At 48.1% G+C, this 25792-nt stretch overlaps 1 protein-coding gene across 1 annotated transcript in view; it reads right to left on the bottom strand.

Annotated features, from left to right (window-relative positions):
* Window positions 1–25792, bottom strand: part of SUCLA2 (succinate-CoA ligase ADP-forming subunit beta) — a 40995-nt gene that overhangs the window by 5065 nt on the left and 10138 nt on the right. The window contains exons 3-8 of the mRNA XM_077314263.1: window positions 17174–17273; window positions 14183–14345; window positions 9469–9597; window positions 6709–6847; window positions 2645–2806; window positions 2382–2524 (exon numbers count right to left, since the gene is read on the bottom strand). Of these exons, the coding sequence (XP_077170378.1) occupies window positions 2382–2524; window positions 2645–2806; window positions 6709–6847; window positions 9469–9597; window positions 14183–14345; window positions 17174–17273 (836 nt within the window). The remainder of the gene's footprint in view (window positions 1–2381; window positions 2525–2644; window positions 2807–6708; window positions 6848–9468; window positions 9598–14182; window positions 14346–17173; window positions 17274–25792) is intronic.

The following is a 25792-nucleotide window of genomic DNA, read 5'->3' as shown; positions in this document are numbered from 1 at the left end:
CCAACCACAAGTCTGGCAGAAGAATAGGAAATACAAGTATGTGCAAATCAACCCTACAATTAACGTAAAAAAAAAAATGCTAAAATTATCAAAGTTCCTAGCATTGCTAATCATAGCATAATGAGTAATACTTTAAAAAACAAACCAGGTTTGGGAGGGGTTTCGTTTCACTGCTTTTAGGGATTATTATGAAGCCCATTCATGCCCCCAGGAATCTCACCTAATCTTCTTCTGAGACTTCCATCCAGAGAAATCTTATTTGCTTATCATCTCTCTGTCCTATCCTAATCATGTGATTCTTATCTAAAAGTGATTGGTTCTTAACCAAACGCGAGATAATCACAAGTGCAAATAAACCAGCCGGCACATTCATATGAGCTACACCTGATATAGCAAAAATAAGGCCCGTCTCTTAAAGCCTATTAAAAAGCAATTAATCTAACTCTTCTGCAACTGTTTCAATTTGATTTACTTTCTAAGATTAAAGTAACTCTCAGCAGAGTTCACTGACAGCTGAATGGGGCTTGAAGTCTCAGTTAGCTTGCAAACTCAGCAAGAAAAAGTTAGTGATGTAAGGGGGGGAGGGAATGGTCTTGAGCAGGGGTAGTCAAACTGCGGCCCTCCAGATGCCAGCATTCGCTGGCAGGGGCTTCTGGGAATTGTAGTCCATGGACATCTGGAGGGCCGCAGTTTGACTACCCCTGGTCTTGAGAGATCTAGTCCAACTGTCAGCTGTTATTTACTCAGAACCTCTCCCTCAATTATGGATCAGGAGAAGAGGCTTCCCATGACCTTCTGAGAAACTGCCTGGCATTGGGGGCCTAGACTTAACTGCACAATGGAGAAAGTAAAGGCCAAATGTGTGTATATGATTTTACATTCTCTCAAGCTAGAAGGGGGGGGGGGAGGAGCCAGAAGTGGCAAAACGACGTTGAAGTTCCCCTTTACAGCATGCACAGTACCACACAAACACAGCCCGGGAGCCTCAGAAAGGGACCTATCAAGTTTGTGCTTGAACCCTCAAAGTTGAATTAGTGTCTGAGCACCTGTGCTCTTTCCAAAAGCTGTGCCACAATAGAGGAAGCAAATCCAAAGCCTGAGAAGCCCAGCAAAGGAAACAGTAATGTTAACAAAATATTACACTAGTAGGAAAGCCTGTTTTGAAAATGGGCTGTAGAAAGGCAGAGGGAGGGCATTAGGGATCCCCACACACCAGGGTGGACATGCCAGCAAGGTAGGCTGCCCAGGGCAGTGACATGTAGCCAGACAGCATCCCCTGCAGCTCTCCTGGTGCCATGGCCGTGGAGGAGTGAGGCTGTATAGCTTCCCAGTATACCCCCTGCAAGCACTTCCTCCTCATGGGAAGTGCCAGGAAGTGACATAGGGGGGGGGGCAGAGAAGACCCTCAAATTGGCCCTCAGTAGGGGAGTGCCATCACCCTACTGGGGGCATGTCCCCCAGTGAGGACCAATCATAGGCTCAGCATATTGTTGAAAGGTCTTCATGATTAGTGAAAAAGTGGTAGACTGGTACTGATTGCCACTTTTGGCTGACAACAGACATCATGTAGGGATGGGCTAGGCCAGGGGACCCCAATGTGCCGCGAGAGGTACCATGGCACCTGCCAAGTGCTTTTAGAAAATGGGAGGGGCTCAGTGGGGCTTTTGTCCAGCAGTGCTCCTGACTGGCTGAGCAGATTAAAAGGCATCCTGTCGAATCCAGCTTCCACCAGAAATATCAAAGAGTTGCTATTAGAATTACATATAGAGTTAATTCCTGACCATTTGCAGCAGGCTCCGGCTCCTGCAGCAGCTCTTTGTGACCGTCTCCCCTTATGGTGGAAGCCATTATGTGACCGTGCCATTGACCTGAGTCTTCAGGTGTCCATGGATGCAAAAAGGTTGGGACTAGCCAGTGGCAACAAAAAAGAACATTACTTTCCCAAGTGTACTGTCAATCACCTGATCCTATGCAATGGATTGAACAGGTAGGGAATACCATGAAATATTCACTACGATGAAAGGATCCCAGAGTTTCCCTCCCTTTAATACAGGGGTAGTCAAACTGCGGCCCTCCAGATGTCCATGGACTACAATTCCCAGGAGCCCCTGCCAGCGAATGCTGGCAGGGGCTTCTGGGAATTGTAGTCCATGGACATCTGGAGGGCCGCAGTTTGACTACCCCTGCTTTAATACATGAGTATGAAAACAACATTGCTTACTCACTACTGAAAGCCTCCAGTGGCCAATGCAGACATGATACTGGGGAACAGTGTCCCCAGATTTACATAACTTTGCATGCCTGAGGCAGCCTTTCAGCGCCAAAGCCATAAATATGAACTCACGCGGAGGACAACCTTTACACAGGCAAGGTGGTCTTACCTTTTTATCGGAATTGATAAGTCTAAACGCCTCTGTTACTTGCTGGGCTGTGGCACCGCCTCCAACATCCAGGAAGTTTGCTGGAGTGCCTCCGTGAAGTTTAATTATGTCCATTGTGGCCATGGCCAGCCCAGCCCCGTTCACTGAAGGTGGGGGGGAAGGAGGGGAGGAAAGAGAGACAGACAATGCTGAGAATCATTCTCCCAGGTCTCCGCCACAGTTCTCCTCGAGCTCTCCGGTTCCATGTCCCCCGACCTACGTACCCAGACAGCCAATGTTTCCGTCTAACCCGATGTAGTTGAGGTCTGACTTGGCTGCATCCCTGTCCCTCTGGTCCTCCTGGGTCCAGTCCTGCAAGCCGAATACTTGCTTCTGACGATAAGCCGCGTTGCTATCGAAATTTATCTTTGCGTCCATGCACATCACTTTGGGAGGCAAGCAAACGGAGTTTAGACTCTTACCGTTGAGAATATTTGCTTCTTCCGCGAAGGAAAATCTGACTTATTTTTAACTCGTTTATGCTCCTTAAAGAGCCTCTTGTGGCGCAGAGTGGTAAGGCAGCAGACATGCAGAATGAAAGCTTTGCCGATGAGGCTGGGAGTTCGATCCCAGCAGCCGGCTCAAGGGCGACTCAGCCTTCCATCCTTCCGAGGTCGGTAAAATGAGTACCCAGCTTGCTGGGGGGTAAATGGTAACGACTGGGGAAGGCACTGGCAAACCACCCCGTACTGAGCCTGCCATGAAAACGCTAGAGGGTGTCACCCCAAGGGTCAGGCATGACTCGGTGTTTGCACAGGGGATACCTTTACCTTTATGCTCCTTAAAGCAAAGGTTGGTCAATTTAGAGTTAGAATTTAGAAAATGTCTTACTACTGTAATTCCAGAACAGGCAATGAAGAACAGAATTGTTTTAGATTTTTAAATTTTATGGTGTGCTTTGTTTATATATTTATACATATGCATATTTTATTCTGCTGTATGCTTTATTATGATGTACCCCGTCCTGAGTCTGAAGAGAAAGGGTGGGCAAGAAATATTATTTGTCGTATAATAATAAAAGTAAAAATAATAAATAGTTGTGTTCGATTTTCCAGGTTGTGTCCCTGTAGTCTGCCAGTTTTAGTCCCTGACATTTTGCCAGTAACTGCGGCTGGCATCTTCAGAGGTAGGATATGACAACAAGGGAATCTCTTCATGCTCAACTGGATGCAAAAAGGTTGGCACAGAAAGGTCCCTGCCATGCCATGTCCTACCTCTGAAGACGCCAGCCACACTTACTGGCAAAGCACCAGGGACGAAAATGACCAGACCACAAAGTCCAGAATGCCATCAACAATTGTCTCCAGCCGTGAAAGCCTTCAATAAGTCATTGAATAGAATTATGTTCTGGCACAAATGAAGCTGCTAAAACGGAATCAGACAACTGGTCCATCAGGGTCAATATTGCCTGTCAGGCTAGCACTGGCTGTCCAGGGTCTCAGGTCTTTTTATTTTTTAATTGGGCATGTGGTAGATTGAACACAAGACCTTCAGCATGCAAGGCAGAGGCCCTTTCCCTGAGCCATAGCTTCTCCCTCAAGAAGAGGAGAGAATGGCAGTGGCATGGATCAAGCGGCAGTGTATGGGAGCCACACCGCGTGGCCAATCCCACGGGACCTCCCCAAGGAGCTGACGGCAGCACATGGCACAAACCAATAAGGACTCATTTCAGACAGCAGAGGGAGGAATTAAAAGATTTTAAAAAACCCTTCAAGCAGAGAGTTGGGCTAGGCTCAAACCTTTCTGGGCTAATACACAACCTGGAAAAAGAGTGGCAGGGAGATTAAAAAATTCAAGTGGCATTCCTCCCACCTGCTCCCCAAGGTGACACAGCTCTGCCCTATGACCCAACTATACATTTCTTCTAGCACATTTTTAGAAGCCCAGTTGCAATCCGCTCAAGTACTTTCATTTAACAGGAATCAGGTTAATTCCTTCACTTCACAAAACTACCCCATATTCATAAAGGAAAGGGGGAAGCAAAACCCTAAAAGAATATGACTGGGAGGTTTTAAGACTTAAGCCTAACATGCACAAAAAACCAGGACCAAAACTGAATCTGTAAAATGGTGACAACCCCCTTCCCCTAACTCAAGACCAAACTACATCAGAGGAAGAGATCAATACAGAACTAGCATGCGAAACATAACTGAAATTATACAACTTTACTCATTATTAACATGCTTGTTAACTATCATTTCTGCCCACTGGTTGTTGCAAGACCTTTATTAATAAGCTCTCTCATTAAACCCAGGAGTGCCAATGTTTTAGTGTACTGGCATAAATTTGCACATAATTTGCATTTGGACTACTAGGAAATGTACACACACCTCTGATGTTTCCCTTTTTGTCAAGGATTTCTAAGAAGCGCTTTAGTCGTCCCAGATTTTCTGCCTCACTTACTGGTTATTCTAGCATTCCACCTACTCCCTCTGGCCTTAAACTCTAAGCTAAACAGCCAGGTGCCAGAATAATGGTCACACTTTAAGATTTCCTAAGATTACTGTGGCTGAAGTTTTCAACTTTAATGTAAAGATTTTATGTTGTTTTTAAAACAGCCATATTTGGTACCACACTAAGCCACAGGCAGAAAACCTCTGATTTAAGGAAACATGGCCTAAGTTACTCTGAAGGCTCATTCATTCATTCATTCATTCATTCATTCATTCATTCATTCATTCATTCATTCATTCATTCATCCATCCATCCATTCATTCATTCATTCATTCATTCATTCATTCACCACCCTTCCTGGCATAGCCAGCTTGGGGAAGTCAACAATATTTCCCTTGGACTGCAAGGTGAACAAACCGGTCAGTCCTAGAGGAGATCAGATCCTGAAGATGAAACTCAAATACTTTGGCCACCTCATGAGAAGGAAGGACTCCCTGGAGAAGAGCCTAATGCTGGGAGCGATCGAGGGCAAAAGAAGAAGGGGATGACAGAGAATGAGGTGGCTGGATGGAGTCACTGAAGCAGTCGGTGCGAACTTAAATGGACTCCGGGGAATGGTAGAGGACAGGAAGGCCTGGAGGATCATTGTCCATGGGGTCACGATGGGTCGGACACGACTTCGCAGCTAACAACAACATCAAAATGGTACATATTATTAATTGATGTTACTATTTCCTGATCTGATTTCTGGACGTTGGTTTTCCAGAGCAGGGGTGGGTGGGAGGGGTGTCCTTGTGGAGGGGAGCCAATTCTAAATGTTATTATTGGTGCCACACCCACCTTCCACCCCATGTGTATTGCTCATAGATAGAAGACTTCAAGGAAAAGCAAAGCATGATTGTTGCAGCTGCCAAAACAGATGAATTAATTGCAGTGTGATCCTCCTTAATAAGTTCAGACCGAACAGGGATTTGGAATTCCAGTTTGCAAGCAAGAAATAAAAAGCATAATGGTCATCCATGCAGTCCAAGTGTCACAACAAATTGAGATTTCTGACACACCAAGAACCCTGAACTGGATGGCCCTGGATAGCCTGATCTCATCGTATCTTGGAAGCTAAGCAGAGTCAGCCCTGGATGGGGGACCACCAAGGAATTCCAGGGTTGCTATGCAGAGGCAGGCAACTGCAAGACACCTCTGTTCACCTCTTGCCTGGAACACCCTACAGCAGTGGTCTCCAACCCCTGGTCCAGGGACCGGGACTGGTCCCTGGATCAGTTGGTACCGGGCCACGGCTCCTCCTCGTCCTTCTTCCCGACTGCTGCCTTAGGGGCTGCCCTGCCATTTTGCTGCCGGCTCACCTTTGGTGGTCTCCAGTGGCCGCCATCGCTGGGGCTCCCCCTCAGCCTGTCACTGCGCAGCTGCTGCTGGCAGCGCCCCCCCCCAGTGGAAGGCAGGGCGTCAGTGGCGCCGATGGGAAAGCAAGTGGAGCAGGGGCTCAGGTGGCGGCAGCGGCGTCCCTCAGCAAAAAAGGGCCTCCCCGGGCCTCAGTAAAATTGTCAAGTGTTGACCGGTCCCTGGTGATAAAAAGGTTGGGGATCACTGCCCTACAGGGCCGCTGTAAGTTGGACGCAATTTGAATGGCACTTTCCGCCACAAGCCATTGCCAGAAACCCCAAATGCATTCAGCGGGTTGCACAGAAATATGTGGCATAAAACTGCCTTTCCAGATCAGCGGACGGCATGGTCGGATCTCCAGGTGCATTTTTTGAAACAGATTTTCACCAAGGATTTAGCTCAGCACCAGAACGACTGCACCCAGTTACAAGCCCCCCCCCCCGCCCCCCCCACATCTCAGTTTTCAAAATCACTATCAGGCAGTAAGTTACTTTACCAATTCCTGTCGCATCTTCAACCATGGGGTTAATTTCTACCATTGTGGCATCAAATTTAATAAAGAGATTGTATATCTTAATCATATTTTCAGCCGCTTCATCTATTAAGTTTGCAGGAAAGCCCATTTTTTCAGCCACCTGAGAACAGGAAAAAAAAAGTGGAAGGGAAAATCTCATGAGTCATTCCCACGTTACGTTTCAGTATTCAACAAAAGTACAATGGAGCCTATGATCTATACATCTAATCTGGTTTCACTTATAGCCAAAACCTGTGACAGCGCTTCCCTTACATTCTTATGCGCACACATACATGTGGGCTAGATGTGCAGTCACTGTAACATTTTATTTATTCATTCAATTTGTATAGCACCCCTCACTATGACGTCTTAGGGGGGGTGTGCATAGAACCAGTAGAATAGACCATACATCAAAATGTTTGAACAATAAGAGAAGATTATCAGACTCATAACATTATTTTAATAGTTAAGAACAGATCGTAACAGCCAGCATCAAACATAAACTGGGATAATGGAGTGATAGATTTGCCTGACAGGGACAGGCATTTGAACAAGGCTACAGTAGCAAACCAAAGTAGAGACCATAAAATCACGGCCATCTCTAATAATACAGCAGTTCACTGGAGATACATGCGGAAGCAGCAGAAGCAGTCCCCTATGAACAAGTTGGGGGGGGGGGGGTCACAACTGTATGCTAAGTAAAGGAAAAGGTATCCCCTGTGCAAGCACCGAGTCATGTCTGACCCTTGGGGTGACGCCCTCTAGTGTTTTCATGGCAGACTCAATACGGGGTGGTTTGCCAGTGCCTTCCCCAGTCATTACCGTTTACCCCCCAGCAAGCAAGCTGGGTACTCATTTTACCGACCTCGGAAGGAGGGAAGGCTGAGTCAACCTTGATCCGGCTGCTGGGATTGAACTCCCGGCCTCATGGGCAGAGCTTCAGACAGCATGACTGCCGCTTTACCACTCTGCGCCACAAGAGGCTCACTAACTGTATGCTGCTAAGTGAAAAACTAGGGACGTTTTACTTTAAGCAGGTTTGTAGTGCTAAGGGACTCTAAGCCAGTTTGCTTGCCTGAAGATTGAGAATCTGGAGGGCACCTGCTGCACCAAACCACCCCCCCCCAAAAAAAAACCCAAGCCTCTGCGTAAGTGCTTTAAAGGGACAGTTCTCCAGAGGGCTGCTGCTGGGAAGGGGAGGGGAGAAGGAGCAGCCCCTGACGACCTCCTCCCTCTTCTTCACAAAAGCGGCCCTGGGGGGAAACGTGTCCCTTTAAAGATCGTTGCGCTGACGTTTGACAGGACAGCTGCTTTCCCTATCCGATGCATAATTAACAGGGGCAAGCTCCACTGCACACAGATTCAAACATGTGCATGATTGCGTAACGCTTGGCAACACTTTGTTGCGGGTCCCGTTTGAACATCACATTTGCATTTCCGCTTGTTCTTGTCACACAGCAATACGCTCGACGCAAGCTAACCTGCTGAGACTTCTGGGGAGGGAGGGAGGGAACTCTGTTGACAGGCAAGCAGATACCACCAAGGGGTTCTGGTGGCTAGGGTTGCCAACTCCAGATGGAGAAATCTCTGGGGATTTGGGATGGACCTTGGGGCGGGGAAGGGTGTAGTTCAGTAGAAACTGGCCTTCAGAGTAGCTAATCTCATCAAGGAAACTGATCATCATCAGGGGATAAGCTCTGATTGGGGAAGATCTCCAGGCCTGACCTGCAGGATGCCAACTCTGCAATCTCATGTCCCCACTACCCAAAAGGACTGTTCCTGGAACGTACATAGTTTGATGTGTGTAATTCGTTGGGTTGATCAAAAAGGACATGTGTTTGGTTTCTCTGAGGACATTTGAGACTCCACTAGATATTCTGCCCCCCGCTGCATTACACTGAGCGTAGTAACTCCTCGCTAATAGAGTGCTACTAGCAACTTCGTAACAGCCATAAATACTTCAGGATTTATACAAATTGCTGCTGAGGAAAGCATTGAAAACATGGTATATATAACCAGCGCATGTTTTGGCAATTTTCAATTTTTCCACTGGATATTTACAAGCATTGCTTGCACTGTGAGAAGTGTATACTCAGACGTAAAGAGATAAGATTTGCACTAGACAAGCCTGCCTGCCAGTTCCTTTGCTTCTTGACGACCCGGAGGATGGCAACTTCCCAATCTGTCACTTTCCAATCCTGCATGCCCCCCACTACCCAAAAGGACTGTTCCTGGAATGTCCTCAGTTTGGTGTGTTGAAATCTGCACAAGAGAGCCAGCTTGGTGTAGTGGTTAGGAGTGTGGACTTCTAATCGGGTGAGCCGGGTTTGATTCTGCACTCCCCCACATGCAAGTAACTTGGGCTTGCCACAGCACTGATAAAGCCGTTCTGACTGAGCAGTAATATCACGGTTCTCTCAGCCTCACCCACCTCACAGGGTGTCTGCTATGGGGAGAGGAAAGGGAAGGCGAATATAAGTCTCCTTTGGGTAGAGAAAAACAGCATATAAGAACCAACTCTTCTTCCTCTTTAGTAATATCAGGGCTCTGTCAGCCTCACCTCTCTCACAGGGTGTCTGTTATGGGAGAGGAAAGGGAGGGTGACTGTAAGCTGCTTTGAGCCTCCTTCGGGTAGAGAAAAGTGGCATATAAGAACCAACTCTTCTTCTTCATGTTATTTGTGTTTGGTTTATCATGGAGCGATCTGGAGGAATCCGTAGGCAAGGGTACACTTTTCAGTACCTTTACGGCTTGCTCCTTTTTGATGCCTTCCACGATATCAACAGGCTCCTTAACTATTGCATCAGGGTTCTCTGCTGCCACGTCTTCAATATTGACACCACCTTGAGAACTGCCAATTAGCACAGGGCCCTAGGACAGAAAAGACAAAAAAATTGCACAGAAGCGCCAAGCAACATAAATTGGAGTAACTCATCCATTGAATATATAAACACTAGCTTCTAGGCTTGGGTATTTAGAAACCCTTTAATTCAGTCCTGGATACAGAAGACACAATCTTGCTTGCTGCAACTCCAAAATGTCTTCTAAATATAGCCTATCCAAAATAACCCCAAATATCCAGTCCATTGTTGGGAAAGCCACAACACAATCAAATGAGATATCTCTGTTCGTTAATTGTTACCATTGTTTAAAGTTTATAAGGCATGTCTCAATCTAAAAACTCTTTGAGAATGGGTGAGTGGGGGATACAGAGTGAGTTTACTTGAGAAAACAACTTTTAAATAAAGAATCTTGGCACCTCCTTTACACTACGTGAAGAGCTTTCTTCTACCAGGGCAAAGCTTCACTCTTTGCAGGAAGAAGTTGTTGGATCTGGTCCAATAAATATCACAGCCCTAGTCTTCATCAGTGCATTTGTGGGAGAAATACATGGGGGGAGGAATTAAATAAGGTGTATATTATTCTAGATCAGGGATTCCCAAGGACCCTTGGGAGTCCTTGGGAGGTCTGAAGGGGATCCACGGGAGCTCTGAAGTGGCATAGTACGGGGGGGGGGGGGGGTCCAGGCTGTCTTCTCAGCTCCTACTCTTCTTTCTGGCCTACATGAGGCAGAGTTGTAGTAAATGTGCACGAGGAGTGAGCAAAAGGAGGGCTAAGGGTGTGGTGGGGGTGTAGTAGGGGGCGTGGCTAACTGACATCACTTCCAGGGCTCCTCAAAGTCCCAAAAACTATTTCAGGGGTTCCTCCACAGTCAAATGGTTGAAGAAGGCTGCTCTAGATGATGCTGAGTATAAAAGATGTTCTCATAATGCCACGACCTTTCAAGTGGGAGACACGTCCCTTGCTGCTTGTTTTCAAACTAACAGAAACATCCCTGTTTCTCACTGGGCTCTGTTCCAAAAACCACACATCTGATTCCATTCTGAAATTGGCTTGTGTGGCAGAACAGGTGTGTAGGCTTTATTCTACCTTGCCCGCTCCAAGGAATTCCCAACTCTTGTGGCTTCTCTCTCACAGCTACCACTGACTTTTACATGGAATTGCCTATGGAGCACATCAGGACTCCTGGCTTCCCTTCTCAGCTCTGAGGCCTTGTGAGCACCTGGGAGTCATGCATGCAGTTCTGGAGGCCATAAAGGATGACAAAATGGAGAGGGTCCATAGGAGAGTGACGAGGATCATCCAGGGCCTGGGGACCAAGCCCTGTGAGGAAAGGCTGAAGAGAATGTTCAGCCTGGAGAAGAGGAGGTGGAGAGAGGACATGACTGCTCTACTGAAGTATCTGAAAGGTTGTCACTTGGAAGAGGGCAGGGAAAGGTTTCTGTTGGCAGCAGAGGATAAGTCCCGCAGTAATTAAACTGAGTAGAATGGACACGTAATCTTAGAACAACCCTAACATCATCTGCTGTTTGAAACGATGCCATTAGTCATGCTCTCTGGGCGATATCTCCAAATACCCACAGCCCAACGCCTGTGTATATGTGGAAATTCATCTGTGAAGGAACTGCCCCACTATGTTTTGGCTTGTCCCTTGTACTTGGAACCCAGGGTCAAATTCCTTGCCAAGTTATTACCGAACTCATACCCCATTTCTGATTTTGACAAAGTCACCTATCTGTTATCTGATGTCGACCCCTATATTTCATATAGGGTGGCACTTTTTGCTCTGGCCGCCAGGAAGATCTGTGCCAAAGCATTTTTACAGAAGTCTTCACCTTGATAAACCATTTTTATTCTTATTGTAACTCAGTAAAGGTAAAGGTAAAGGTATCCCCTGTGCAAGCACCGAGTCATGTCTGACCCTTGGGGTGACGCCCTCTAGCGTTTTCATGGCAGACTCAATACGGGGTGGTTTGCCAGTGCCTTCCCCAGTCATTACCGTTTACCCCCCAGCAAGCTGGGTACTCATTTTACCGACCTCGGAAGGATGGAAGGCTGAGTCAACCTTGAGCCGGCTGCTGGGATTGAACTCCCAACCTCATGGGCAGACAGATTCAGACAGCATATCGCTGCCTTACCACTCTGCGCCACAAGAGGTAACTCAGTAGCCCATGCTTAAAATTTTATGTACACAATATTGGAGAAATATTGTTTTATTCATATTTGTACCATATTGTTTTAATTATGCTTTGTAATGGCCTTTGGCTATATATAATAAATGTTATCGCATCGTATAGTATGTGTAGAATGGTACTGGCTAGATATCGGGGGGGGGGAATTCAGAGTAGTTCAGCAGTGGAATCAACTGCCTAAGGAGGTGGGGAGCTCCCCCACACTGGCAGTCTTCAAGCAGCAACTGGACAGATACTTATCCTGGCTGCTTGAGGCTGATCCTGCACTGAGGAGAGGGTGGGACTAGATGGCCTGCATGGCCCCTTCCCACTCTAGGATTCTAGGAGTCTAGTTCAGCAGTGGGATGGGCTGCCTAAGGAGGTGGCGAGCTCCCCCTCACTTGCAGTCTTCAAGCAGTGGCTGGACAGATGCTTATCCTGGCTGCTTGAGGCTGATCCTGCACTGAGGAGAGGGTGGGACTAGATGGCCTGGATGGCCCCTTCCCACTCTAGGATTCTAGGAGTCTAGTTCAGCAGTGGGATGGGCTGCCTAAGGAGGTGGCGAGCTCCCCCTCACTGGCAGTCTTCAAGCAGTGGCTGGACAGATGCTTATCCTGGCTGCTTGAGGCTGATCCTGCACTGAGGAGAGGGTGGGACTAGATGGCCTGGATGGCCCCTTCCCACTCTAGGATTCTAGGAGTCTAGTTCAGCAGTGGGATGGGCTGCCTAAGGAGGTGGCGAGCTCCCCCTCACTGGCAGTCTTCAAGCAGCGGCTGGACAGATGCTTATCCTGGCTGCTTGAGGCTGATCCTGCACTGAGGAGAGGGTGGGACTAGATGGCCTGGATGGCCCCTTCCCACTCTAGGATTCTAGGAGTCTAGTTCAGCAGTGGGATGGGCTGCCTAAGGAGGTGGCGAGCTCCCCCTCACTGGCAGTCTTCAAGCAGCGGCTGGACAGATACTTGTCAAGGATGCTTTAAGCTTATCCTGCATTGAGCAGGGGGTTGGACTAGATGGGCTCCCAACTCTATTTATTTATTATTTGCATACATAGGTCCATCATAATAAAACCCAGATAATTGGGATTGAAAACTGTTTTTTAAATTAATTATGCATCTTTGGATAGTTTAACTTCCCTACTGGTGATGATTAATGCATTTTTTTTAGTGTTTAGGGTCAAAAGGTACATTGAAAGGTGCAGGAGGGGAACCACAGCCAAGGAGGAACTCCATCCAGCACACAGCCTGGATCTATGGCTCCATCTAGTGCTCTAACTACAAAAAAGGATGCTTCTTGATCTTCAGACTACCCAGATTAATGCAAAACTTAATTTGCATTGAAATCTGAGTTGCACAGGGAGGGGGAGATGTTGTGCGATAGACGGGCATTTGGTTTTGCAACAGGAAAACTGAAATCGGTGACGTCTGAGAGTCCTGAAGCCCATAAAGAACACCTTAGCGCCACACTGTGATTGACGCATCCCAGTTATTTTCTCTCTCGCTTTTAAAAAACGCTTCTAAAGTCCTCAAATTGCTTTTTAAATCTGTGAGAGTTTGAAACGAACTGGGAGAGGGAGAAGGTTTCGTCTGATAGCAATTGCTGAGAAAAAAGCCTCTAAAATCCACGCTTCCAGCACGAGATTTATTTCCAACTGTGTTTCCTTACTCATTGCAAAGACTAAAGGTTCCCAGAACTGCAAAGTGTGGTGAGGACAGCCTTTCTCAACTTTTCTACCATTGAGAAGCTCCTGAAACATTCTTCAGGCTCCGAGAAACCCTAGAAATGGCATAATCCTTTAGAACAGGGGTAGTCGACCTGTGGTCCTCCAGATGTCCCTGGACTACAATTCCCATGAGCCCCTGCCAGCGTTTGCTGGCAGGGGCTCATGGGAATTGTAGTCCAGGGACATCTGGAGGACCACAGGTTGACTACCCCTGCTTTAGAATATGGTTGGGAAACATATCTATGGACATGTCCACCCAGGGCCCCTCCCCACACCCTCCAAGCCCATCATTGGCCATTGGAAGGGGCAGGTCAACACAACCATTTATGGTCATTATATAACTCCCATCTAGTCAGGAAACCCTTCCAGGGTTGTCAAGAAACCCCAGGGTTGTCAAGAAACCCCAGGGTTTCATGAAAGCCTAGCTTAGAATAAACTCAGAAAGGACTGCCGGCAGCATCTTTCCAGGCTGTGAATTTACATTTACGGCCCCTACAGGACGCATTGCATTGCATTTCATCTAACTGTCCATTCACTTCCACCATGCGACAGGTTAACAGCACTGACAGCACTTGATAGATCCATGTCCCTAAAAAGGCTTTGCTAAGACTTAATGCAAGCTAGCGCTGTGCATTACAAACCACCACTGTGAAGATAACCAAACGCTAATCAATAATACTAGTGCATTCTAAAAGCAATATTTCTCAAGGCAGATTACTTACCTGATACGATCTTTCCATTGTTATAGCAAAATAATATTCCCTCCTGGGATATCTCCGCTCGCAAATAAATACTTGATTACATATCCTGCCCTTTTCTCCTGTCTGCTTTGTGTATAGCTTTTTGCCAATCATTTTGGAGGAAATGTCTTTTGCTTCTTCTGGACTAAAATGAAGGAGAGAGAGAGAGGAGAGAGAAAGAGAGAACTATGTTCAAAATAGGACAAAAGCAATGCTAGATTCTTTCCCCCCCCCCCTTTTTGGGGGGGGGAAATCCATAATCTTTACAACTGGCAGTGGTGAAAAGTGCTGACCTATGGTGACACCCCTCCCCCAGGTTTTCAAGGCAAGAAATGTTCATATATTATTGCTTGCCTCTGCACAAGGACCCGGGGCTTCCTAGGCAGTCTCCCACCAGCCCTGCTTAGCTTCTGAGAGCTGCCAAGATTCAGCTAGCCTGGGCCATCCAGACCACGGCAATCTCTACAACTAAAGATACAAAATTTCCAGAAACTATGAAGTGATAAAAACCATGTTCTCTGATTTCTGGCGCTGACAGGATTTTCCTTTGAATTTATACAACTGGGCTAGAATTTCAGTTCATACTTTATTTATTTATTTGTTTGTTTGTTTATTTGTTTGTTTGTTTATTTATATTTATATACCGCCCTCCCCCCCAGAGCCTCTTGTGGTGCAGAGTGGTAAGGCAGCTGCCTGAAAGCTTTGCCCATGAGGTTGGGAGTTCGATCCCAGCAGCCGGCTCAAGGTTGACTCAGCCTTCCATCCTTCCGAGGTCGGTAAAATGAGTACCCAGCTTGCTGCTGGGGGGTAAACGGTCATGACTGGGGAAGGCACTGGCAAACCACCCTGTATTGAGTCTGCCATGAAAACGCTAGAGGGCGTCACCCCAAGGGTCAGACATGACTCGGTGCTTGCACAGGGGATACCTTTACCTTTTTACCGCCCTCCCCGAAGGCTTTAGAGAAGGCTTTCTCAACCAGGGTTTCATGAAGCTCAGGGGTTTCTTGACGGACCTGGAAGGGTTTTCCCAAATGGATGGGACTTACTCAATTTTTACAGATTTTTAAAAAATTGTTAAACACTTATAGATATGACCATATATGGTCACGTCTAAACACAAACACCCTCCCCCCCCATGGCCACTGATGGGCCTGGAGGGCGTGGCCAGTTCAGGGGCCTGCGGTGGGCATGTCCACAGCTCTGCTTCCCAACCACATTCTGCATGATTGTGCCATTTCTGGGGTTTCCTGAAGCCTGGAGAATGTTCTAGGGGTTCCTCAGCAGTAAAAAAAAAAAAAGCTAAGAAATGCTCCCTTAGGGACTTAAAAACACCTGTGATCGAGATAAGCTTGTGGAATCAGCACACAGGACAAAATGCAACCAGGAGATCCTAAGGTGGTCTAGCTGCCAGGCAAGGGATGTTCGGAGGCGATCTGCCCCAGCCTGCCCCAGCATCATGACGCTGGTATTCCTTAGTAGTCACCCTTTAAGCCAGGGGTAGTCAAACTGCGGCCCTCCAGATGTCCACGGACTAGAATTCCCATGAGCCCCTGCCTGCTTTGAGGGCTAGACGGGGCCGAGACTGCTTAGCTTCCGAGATCAGGTGAGATCGGGCTTGCCTGGCCTATCCAGGCCGTCAACACACTGACCATTTATGCACTGGGAACTTCACTGCCCCAGCTCTCGTGCAGGAGCACAAATGGGGGGCGGATGAGGTGCACTAGGCCAAGTGCTCCCCCGTGTGGGTACAGGAAGAGGTGGGGCAACCTGCCACGACTAAAACTCCAGCCTGCAGCCTGGCATGAAACCTCCAGTGCGTAAATGGTCACTGTGAGGCCCATAAATGACAAAATAATTTATTTACAAATTTATAACAAACTGAAAACATGATGCAATCTTAACAATCTAATATACAGAAAAACTCACCCTTCTCCAAAACAGGACACCTTCACTCTTTTCGATATGGTCAGTATGGAGTTTTGGTGTTTTCTGTTTTAGTTGCATTGTCTCTCTAAAGCTGTGGCTCTCCAGATGACCACAGACTACAGTTCCCATGAGTCCCTGCCAGCATGGGAATAGCAGTCCGTGGACATCCGGAGAGCCACAGTTCGCCCCCCCCCCCGGCAGTAATTTCACAAAAGCAGTCAGATTTCACTTTCTCCCAAGACCAGGCTACAGTCTGGGGCATCTTACAGTAGATGGGAAATAGTCAATAATTGATGAAATTCAGTGTGTATGAAGCTTAGCAAGTGTTCAAGTTGATCTTATTTAAGATCACTTTGAAATGATATTACTGCTTTCAGCATGTAAACAATAAGTAGCTAAAATACTTCTGACAGTTTTACATCCTAAAGTTATTGCATGTTTGCACTGAGATGTTTGTAGTTTCAATTTTATGATTGATTTCATTGATTTATTATTACCCAAAGAAGTCACGGCTTACAATCTATTTATTATTAATTTATATTCTACCGCTCCCAGCACAGCTGGCTTGCGGCGGATTACAGCATATTAGTACATATAAAACCAACATAACAATAAAAATCCCTCCCATGTTCTTATTAATGTTTATGTTTTACTAGATTTAAAGCCCATTGTACTTTTAAATACAACGAGCACTAGAAAAGGCCATTTGGGCCCAGGAGGAAGGCCTCCTCCTCCTCCTCTCCCCCCTGGCGGTGGCCCGGCCTCCCCCCCCCCCCCCAGGCCCCGGGTGTGCTTCCCCGTTGCTTTCCGGACTGTCCTGGTGAGGGCCTTCCAATTGGAAGAACTCTTGTCTGTCCTGGTGAGGGCCCAATCGGAAGGCAATTTGCACCTTCCATTTGGGCCCTCGTCCGGACTGGCCCCGCCCACTCTCTGCCCACTTAGGCCTCAGCCTTTTATTTAACAGCAACCCGCTTTTAAATTCCAAAGAACCATGCATGTTGGTGGCCAAACAATTACGTTTATACATCAATTAAAAGTACAACTTACGAAAAGACTATTTTCACTCCTCCTTTAAGGCCACCTTCAAACGTTCCTTTCCCTCTGCCACCAGCTAACACTTGTGCCTTTACAACAAGGTCCTTTGTTCCTAGAATACAGGGAGATGAGGGGGGGGGGTTGCACATCATTTCTTTTTTCAGTTAAATCTTGCATAAATCCTGCTCAAAGCCTTTTACCTACACAAAAAGGTAGCTCTAGCTTTCATGCAGGCAGCAAACACATGCAACAACAGGGGCAGGAGGTCTGCTGAAAAGGAAGTCAGAATTATTACTGATCACCATCACAGACACCACATTTCCCAGGAGATGAGTAGCAATTTGCTTTAACGCCAGACTGGAACAGGGAAAGTGTTTTCAAGCTATTAGTCAGGAAAAGATATTATTAACTTTAAAAAGTTCAAGTATTCTTTATGTAACCTTTATCAGCCCCCCCCCCCCAAAAAAAAAGGGCACTGGATTCAGCTTCAGCAAAATAATCCCTTATCCACATAACTAATCCTTAAGCATCTAGTTCAGGTTTTTGGAATTAAGCCCCCCCCCCAAACTTTTCAGAAATATTTGCAAGGATTACCAGGCGCTAGGGCAGCCTTTCTCAATTTTTTTAACACTGAGAAACCCCTGAAATGTTCGTTAGGCTTCAAGAAACCCCAGAAGTGGTGCGATCTGGCACAATAAGGTTGGGAAACACAGACAAATGGGATGGTTTGTACTGTCTAAAATCAGAGAGAGAGAGAGAGACTATACCTAGGCTACTAACAATATTTTCAAAATTTATACATAATAAAGAAAAGTAAAAAGTCTCTTCGTTCTATGTTGCTTTATTGTAGGATCCAACCAGAACGGTTTCTAGATTTATCCCGTATTCAAAGGGTAAATTTCCTCAGTGGCTGTCCTCTCACTTGTAAGCATAATGGTAATCCAAATAGGTACTTCAATACCTCTATTAAATCGTTTAAAGCAGTGGTCCCCAAACTTTTTATCACCAGGGACTGGTCAATGCTTGACAATTTTACTGAGGCCCGGGGGGGGGGGGGGCGTAATCTTTTGCCAAGGAACATCACCGCTGCCTGAGCCCCTGCTCCTCGTTTCCCGCCGGCGCCCCTGACTTCCCGCCGCCCACTGGGGGGCGCTGCCAGCATCAACTGCGCAGTGCCACACCGAGGGGGAGCCCCAGTCATAGCGGCCGCTGGAGAGCACCAAAGGTGAGCCAGCAGCAGAGTGGCAGGGCAGCCCCTGAGGCAGTAGCCAGTGAGGAGGATGAGGAGCCGCGGCCCGGTACCAACTGATCCACAGACCAGTCCCGGTCCCCGGTCCCGGGGGTTGGGGACAGCTGGTTTAAAGTATACACCAGGCTTCGGCTCTGCTCTGTAGGGATGCTAGTAATCCAGGAAAATTACCCTTTCCTGCTCCCAGGAAAATTACCCTTTGAAAAAACAATTAACTCCTACCCATTCAGGAAACCCTACCACAGTGATTCTCAACCTGGGGGTCCCAACCCCAATTGGGTGGCCGGCAGCAGGCGGCGGAGCCATAGCACTGGCCGTCTCCATGCTACCTCCAGATTGTTTTGCGCCTGCGTGCGCACTCCAGCGCTCCTGCACCCACCGCCTGCATGCGCCCGCTGCCGTTGGGGTCGCGGCGTTATGGCGGTTGAGAACTGCTGCCCTACCCATTCAGGAACCCCTTCCAGGGCCATCGAGAAACCCTAGGGCTTTCACAAATCCCTGATTGAGAAACTGCGGGGAGGGGGAGATCTAACTCGATGGGGTTGCAGAGAGCTCCTGCAATGGAGGCTACAGAGGAAGATTTCTGGAGTAGCTGCAGCCAGTATGTACCGAGTTATATTTCAAGCAGCTATCCAAGGACAATGCTGACTTGGTGGTGGAAAGTACAGTCCAGTCACAGCTGACTTAAGGCAACCATGAAGGATTGTCAAGACAGGAGACCTTCAGAGGTGGTTTTGCCATTACCTCTCTCTGCGTCATGTGACTCAAGTGTTTCTTGGCGGTCTCCTATCCAAAAACTAGCTAGGGCCGACCCTGCTTAGCTTCCAAGATCTGATGAGGCTATGGAGGTCAGGTCTGACTGCACCATTACAGAAGTGAATGTGTTTTTTTCAAAACACTGCAAAGCAGTTGCTGGAAGCCCTGATCAGGAGGGAGTGCTGGGTAGAGAGAGACATCACCTTCTTTACCCGCAGGCCATCTTTAACACTGAAAAAACTGCTTCATCCAAGTTGCTGTCAGCCAAATGGGCCAACGAAGCAGATGCTGGGCAAAATTTTGATGACCGCAGCATCTGCCGGGTGGGCGGCTCTTCCAAACTGCCGCATCCTGCAGCTGTTTTGAGGCATCAAAATCCCAAGGTAAAAAACACTGACACAACTGAGCTTCATGACTTGTTTGACCTGAAAGACCAAGCCAGTTCATGCGTAAACCTCTCTTTGGTCAGCAACAAAAGAATGCTGAAAATCTTAAAAGAGACAAGGCCAGCCAGCCGGTTTGTTTCAAGAACATGAAGGAGGCATGCAAATTAACACTTCCCGCTAGAAACACAACTAGGTCCATGTAGCAGACCCCCCACACACACATACACACACACCTTTAGTTCTCTCTCTCTCTCTCTCTCTCTCTCTCTCTCTGCCCTGGCTCTAACCGTCTCCTGCTAAATCTGAAAGACAGAAATGTCATGGCAGGATGTTTGCTTCAAACTTAGTAGAGTTGTTTGTTTTAAGATTGGTGTAGTGGTTAAGAGCAGCGGCCTGTAATCTGGAGAACTTGGTTTGATTCCCCACTCCTCCATGTGCAGCCTTGAACCTGTCAGAGTTGTTCTCACAGAGCTCTTTCAGTTCCACCTACCTCACAGGGCGTCTGTTGTGGGGAGAGGAAGGGAAGGAGATTGTAAACTGCTTTGAGACTGCTTCAGGTAGTGAAAAACAGGGCATAAAAACCAACTCTTCTTCTGAAAGACCCAGGCACTTATTATCTGGACCTCTTTCATTTATTCTGTATAACGTACTCTCTGTTTATGCCAGCCTTTCTCAACTTTTTTATCATTGAGAAACCCCTGAAACATTCTTCAGGCTTCAAGAAACCCAAAAGTGGCAGAAGATGGTTGGGAAACTTAGCTGTGTAAACATCCCCTCACACCCCTCTCCTTCCACCCCCTTCAGACCCATCATTGGCCATTTTGAGAGAGGGGGGCAGGTCAACATGACCATCTATGGCAGTGGTTCTCAACCTAGGGGTCACAACGCCATTTGGGGTCGCTTGGCCCCTTCCCCGGGGTCACTAGGTTGCGGCAGCGGGAGGAGGCAAGTGGTGGCGGCAGCAGGCAGAGGCAGGCGGAGGCAGCGGAGCCATGGCAATGGTCACCTCCACACCACCTCAATTGTTGTGCACATGCGCACGTGCACATGTGCACCCCTGCATGTGCACCCACGCATGCGCACCCTGAGTTGGGGTCGCCAAGCAGGTAAGGTTGAGAACCGATGATCTATGGTCATATCACCCGATTAATTTAAAAAATATATTAAAAATTAATTAACTCCCATCCATGCAGGAAAGCTAGGGCCGTCAAGAAACCATTGTAGATAAAGCCTGGTTTATGCCAAGGCAGATAAGTACACAGCAACACACCTTCTTCATTTTCAGCTAAACCATTTTGTGCTAGCTCTCATGCATATTTTTCAGAAACCAGGGTCCATGGACCACAGGGGGATATTGGCTTTTGGCACAGAAGGACTGCCACAGGGCATAGACGGCGCTTGCAAGAGATGACCCTGGCAACTGAAAGACGATATAAAAACATACTTTATGTACTTCTATGTGTCTTAAAACAATTGTGTATGCTTAATATTACCTCCAAGGAATACCTGCATGGGTCAAAACGCGTTAGGTCTTTGGATGTTAGGATATAACTAACTTGTATCTGTGTGATGCAAAATATTTTTCAAAAACAAAACAAAATAGAACAAAAGCTTCCCAAGTAAACATAACTTTTGATTTAACTAGACTGTTTTGCAACAGAATGTCAAGTAGATTCTGAGCCAGATTTCCAGATAAACTACCTGGATTTTACGAAAAATAGAATTTTGGGTTGTCGTAGTGGTAGAGCGACATTTTGGCTATGCAGTTCTCACTGCTCCATAAATGACTTTCTGCATAAGCTGCTGGGGGGGGGGGGGAGATTCTGTCCACAAAATGCTGATGGCAAAGGAATATTCCAGCAAGAGAAGGAATAGACAGATTACACAGGAGTTCCATTAAGGCCAAACACCCACACTGTTACATCAGTGGGCAAAATGTAAACTGATTTAATGAGAACTGGTAATCACCAATTGCCAGCTGGAATGAAAGCGCACATTTTAACAAAGGCTCCGACCGTGAAAATATTCTGTTTGATCAAAGCAAAGGCATTTATGCCTTTTAATTTTATTAAACCCAAGGGGGTTATTTTATGCAGTATGTTACGCACGCTTTTTCATATTCTTAAAGCAGTGAGGTCAATCTAGGTTTGATAAGAACATATTGTGCATGGTTAATTTTTTTGCCCTGGACTACCACCCCAACATGGTCAGTCTGAGATAAAAACTGTCCTTTTGCCCACAGCTTCAGACCAAAGACGAGTTGTACCATAAGGCTTTAAGCACATGATTACATAAGAAGTTTGAGCTCATTTGAGACTTTCCAATCTTAGAGCAGAGTTCCCCAATATGGTGCCCATGGGCTCCATGCATGGCTTTCCAAAAAGTGGGTGGGGCTATTTTAAGGCAGAGTTTGCTATTGGCTTCCTTCATTCAAATGGTTGTTTTCCACTGTACCACAGGTGGCCAAACAGTGGCTCTCCAGATGTCCATGGACTACAATTCCCATGAGCCCCTGCCAGCATGGAACTGTTAACCCATGAAGAAGAAGAAGAAGAAGGAGGATGAGGAGGAGGAGGAGGAGGAGGAGTTGGTTCTTATACGCTGCTTTTCCCAACCAGAAGGAGGCTCAAAGCGGCTTACAGTCACCTTCCCTTTCCTCTCCCCACAACAGACACCCTGTGAGGTGGGAGAGGATGAGAGAGCCCTGATATTACTGCTCGGTCAGAACAGCTTTTTCAGTGCTGTGGCGAGCCCAAGGTCACCCAGCTGGCTGCATGTGGAGGAGTGCAGAATCAAACCTGGCATGCCAGATTAGAAGTCCACACTCCTAACCACTACATCAAACTGGCTCTCATGGACATCTGGACAGCCACATTTTGGCCACCTCTGCATTATAGTATAGGGAGGGACTAGCAATCATCTGGATTTTCCTTAGTCACTGTGTCCATGCATTCCCATGCCAGGACTCCCTTCTTCCCAGGAAGTGCAAGCAGGGTGGTATTTTCTTTGGCTCTGGTTCCTGAGGCAACCATCATATGGGTTTGTCTCTGTTTCCGCTGGAAAATATTTTGGGGTGGTTCTTGCCACCCCCTCAAACTTCCAAAGGTGCCCCAAAAAAGGTTGACGACACCTGACTCAAGACATTCTAATCAACCAAAGAACTGCATTTATTGGGCTATAGCACTGTCACCCCCTTGAGACCATGAGCAAACTGAAAGAAGCGGTCATTGACAGAGACAAATGCAGAAAACTATCCTATAGAATCAACAAGGGTCGGACACGACTGAATGGATAGCAGCAGCAGCACAGTCACAATTCTGGGTATCATCTTCTATTAAGTAGCTGGCCAGAAGAATTTCCTGAAAACCTGCAGTAGTGTGTCAAGAACAGAGGGTCCATCTTTTATTTTGTAAAGGTTTCTAGACCTTAGGGCTATAGAAAAAATGTTTGAAGGGAGTGGATACTGCCCAAGACGTCTTGAAAGCCACAAAAGCACACGCTAAATGACATTTCCCAGTGCCCAGTGTAAAGCAAAAGTCTCCTGAAGCAAACTTTGCTCCTCCATGACCATTTACGCACTGGAAACTTCACTGCCCTGGCTCCCACGCAGGAGCACAAATCGGGGTCGGATGAGGTGCGTGTGGGGTGGTGATGTCACTTTTGGTGGCATGCCACTTCCAGGGGGTGTGGCCAGCTGGCATCACTTCCGGGGGTCCTCGAAGCCTGAAAATTTATTTCAGGGGTCCTCCATGGCCAAAAGGTTGAAAAAGGCTGTTGCCAACGTTAGTCCCAACCCATCAAGGAGTAAGCTATGCTGTGGGTTCATTTGGGCATGCACAAAGGCCACACGTGGCTGGCTCAAACAACTGCACTGGATCAAGAGAATGGGATGTTCTCATTCCTCAACGGCAACAGCCTTGCAATGGGAAGAGAGGACCAGGTTGTAAACAATATTTTTTTTATTGTCAAGTCACAGCTGATTTACAGAGACCCCCGCATGGTTTTCAAGGCAAGAGATGTTCAGAGGTGGTTTGCCATTGCCATAGTGACCCTGGTATTCCTTGAAGGTCTCCCATCCAAATGCTAACTTGCTCTGACCCTGCTTAGCTTCTGAGATCTGACGAGGCTGTGGCCTGAATCCACAAGAGCAGCGGTCCCCAACCCCCGGTCCGGAGACCGGGACCGGTTTGTGGATCAGTCGGTACTGGGCCGCAGCTCCTCCTTGTCCTCCTCCCCAGCTGCTGCCTCGGGGGCTGCCCTGCCACTCTGCTGCCGGCTCACCTTTGGTGCTCTCCAGCGGCCACCATGGCTGGAGTCCCCCTCAGCGTGGCACTGCGCAGCTGCTGCTGGCAGTGCCCCCCAGTGGGCAGCTGGAAGTCAGGGGCACCGGCGGGAAAGCAAGCAGAGCAGGGGCTCAGGTGGCAGCATTCCTTGGCAAAAGACTCCCCCCCCCCCGGGCCTCAGTAAGATTGTCAAGCGTTGACTGGTCCCCGGTGATAAAAAGGTTGGGGACCACTGCACTAGAGGATTACACTCAGGTGTACAAGGAACTGTGGTTTTCAATGAATCTCCCCTCTCTCTGTAGACTTCTAAACCCCTTCCCCAACATGCTTTTCCTGACAATATGTGGGGGATGCATGGAGCAGAGGTGAGGAAATTGCACTCTAGTGACAAAAGCCTCTTCCAAGCCAGTGGATCCAAGCCAATAGGTTTCTGTAATTAACAAAACGTGTGACCAAAAGCAGTAACACAGGCATATCAGAAAGTATTAAGTAGCAATTATGCACAAATTAAATGCTTACAGCTTGCACAGCTGGAGAAACTCTAAACACCACTGAAACAAATCAAACACAAAATCCAAATCATGCAATTGCTGGGTACAGATCCTGAGGGATTACTGGGCTTGCGTAAACCTTGACGTACAACAAGTGAAAGATTTCAGCTTGTCCATTCAGAGCAATATCCACCCCCTCCATTTTGAACCCAGGTTTCCAAACAACTGAGCCCCAAACTACTCTTCTGTAGTTTAGGGCTCAGACATAACCGATCAGTGGTGAAGAATCTGGATTTTTTTTATTGCACTACTCTATGGCAACTGGGGGAGGGGAGGGGAGGGGAGGGGAGGGGAGGGGAGGGGAGGGGAGGGGAGGGGAGAGGAGAGGAGAGGAGAGGAGAGGAGAGGAGAGGAGAGGAGAGGAGAGGAGAGGAGAGGAGAGGAGAGGAGAGGAGAGGAGAGGAGAGGAGAGGAGAGGAGAGGAGAGGAGAGGAGAGGAGAGGAGAGGAGAGGAGAGGAGAGGAGAGGAGAGGAGAGGAGAGGAGAGGAGAGGAGAGGAGAGGAGCCCAGGCATGTAACACCCAAGCCACCTTCTGCCATTGCATCCATATAATGCCATCAGCTCTGGTTTATCCTTAACCACTCCGCAGGAACAGCATAAAGAGTAAGGGCCCTTAGGGTGGGCCCTGTCCGGGATGAGGAAGGGTGCCCACTGGCCCTTTTACCCAGACTGACAATTGGAGGGCCCTCTGATTGTCAATCTGGCGCCAAGAGCCTAATCGCGAGCCGTGTGCAGTGCGGTTCACGTTGGGACCTTGGCCCCGGTCTCACAAATCGGAAGGAGCAAAGCGCCTCCTGACCCCCCCCCCCCCACCGTCAGCCGCCTTCAGCCCACAGCTGCCATTACCTGCCTGCCCACCAACACACTTCGGAAGGTGGCGGGAAGGGGGGGGGGGGAGCCGCGCCAGCCCTGACTCTTCCCCAGCCCCGAAGCCGCCTCCTCAGATGGGAGGGGGCAGCAAAGAGGCTTCGGGGATGGGAAAGAGACAGGGCCAGTGCGTGTCTGCCGTCTCCTCCCACCCAAGGAGCCGGCTTTGGGGCCGGGAAAGAGGCAGGGCCTCTTTCCCGGCCTTAAAGCAGGCTCCTCGGGGGGGGGGGGGCAACAAAGAGGCTTTGGGCCCAGGAAAGAGGCAGGGCCGGCGCGTCTGTGATGCACCAGGCCTGATTCTTCCCCGCCCTGCCTCTTTCCCGGCCCCGAAGCCGGCTCCTCGGGTGGGAGGGGGCGGTAAAGAGGCTTCGGGGCCAGGAAAGAGGCAGGGCCTGCATGTCAGAGACTTGCCGGCCCTGCCTCTTTCCCGGCCCCGAAGCCGGGAGGTCCGGGGTGAGTGGGGTGGGGGAAAGCCTTCGGGGCCGGGGAAGAAGGCCTGGCACGTCACAGACACGCCAGCCCTGCCTCTTTCCCGGCC

Source organism: Paroedura picta, chromosome 1 (genome assembly GCF_049243985.1).
Source record: "Paroedura picta isolate Pp20150507F chromosome 1, Ppicta_v3.0, whole genome shotgun sequence".
Lineage (NCBI taxonomy): Eukaryota > Metazoa > Chordata > Lepidosauria > Squamata > Gekkonidae > Paroedura > Paroedura picta.
Note: the sequence above shows the minus strand (reverse complement) of the source record. Positions and strands in the feature narration are given on the sequence as shown.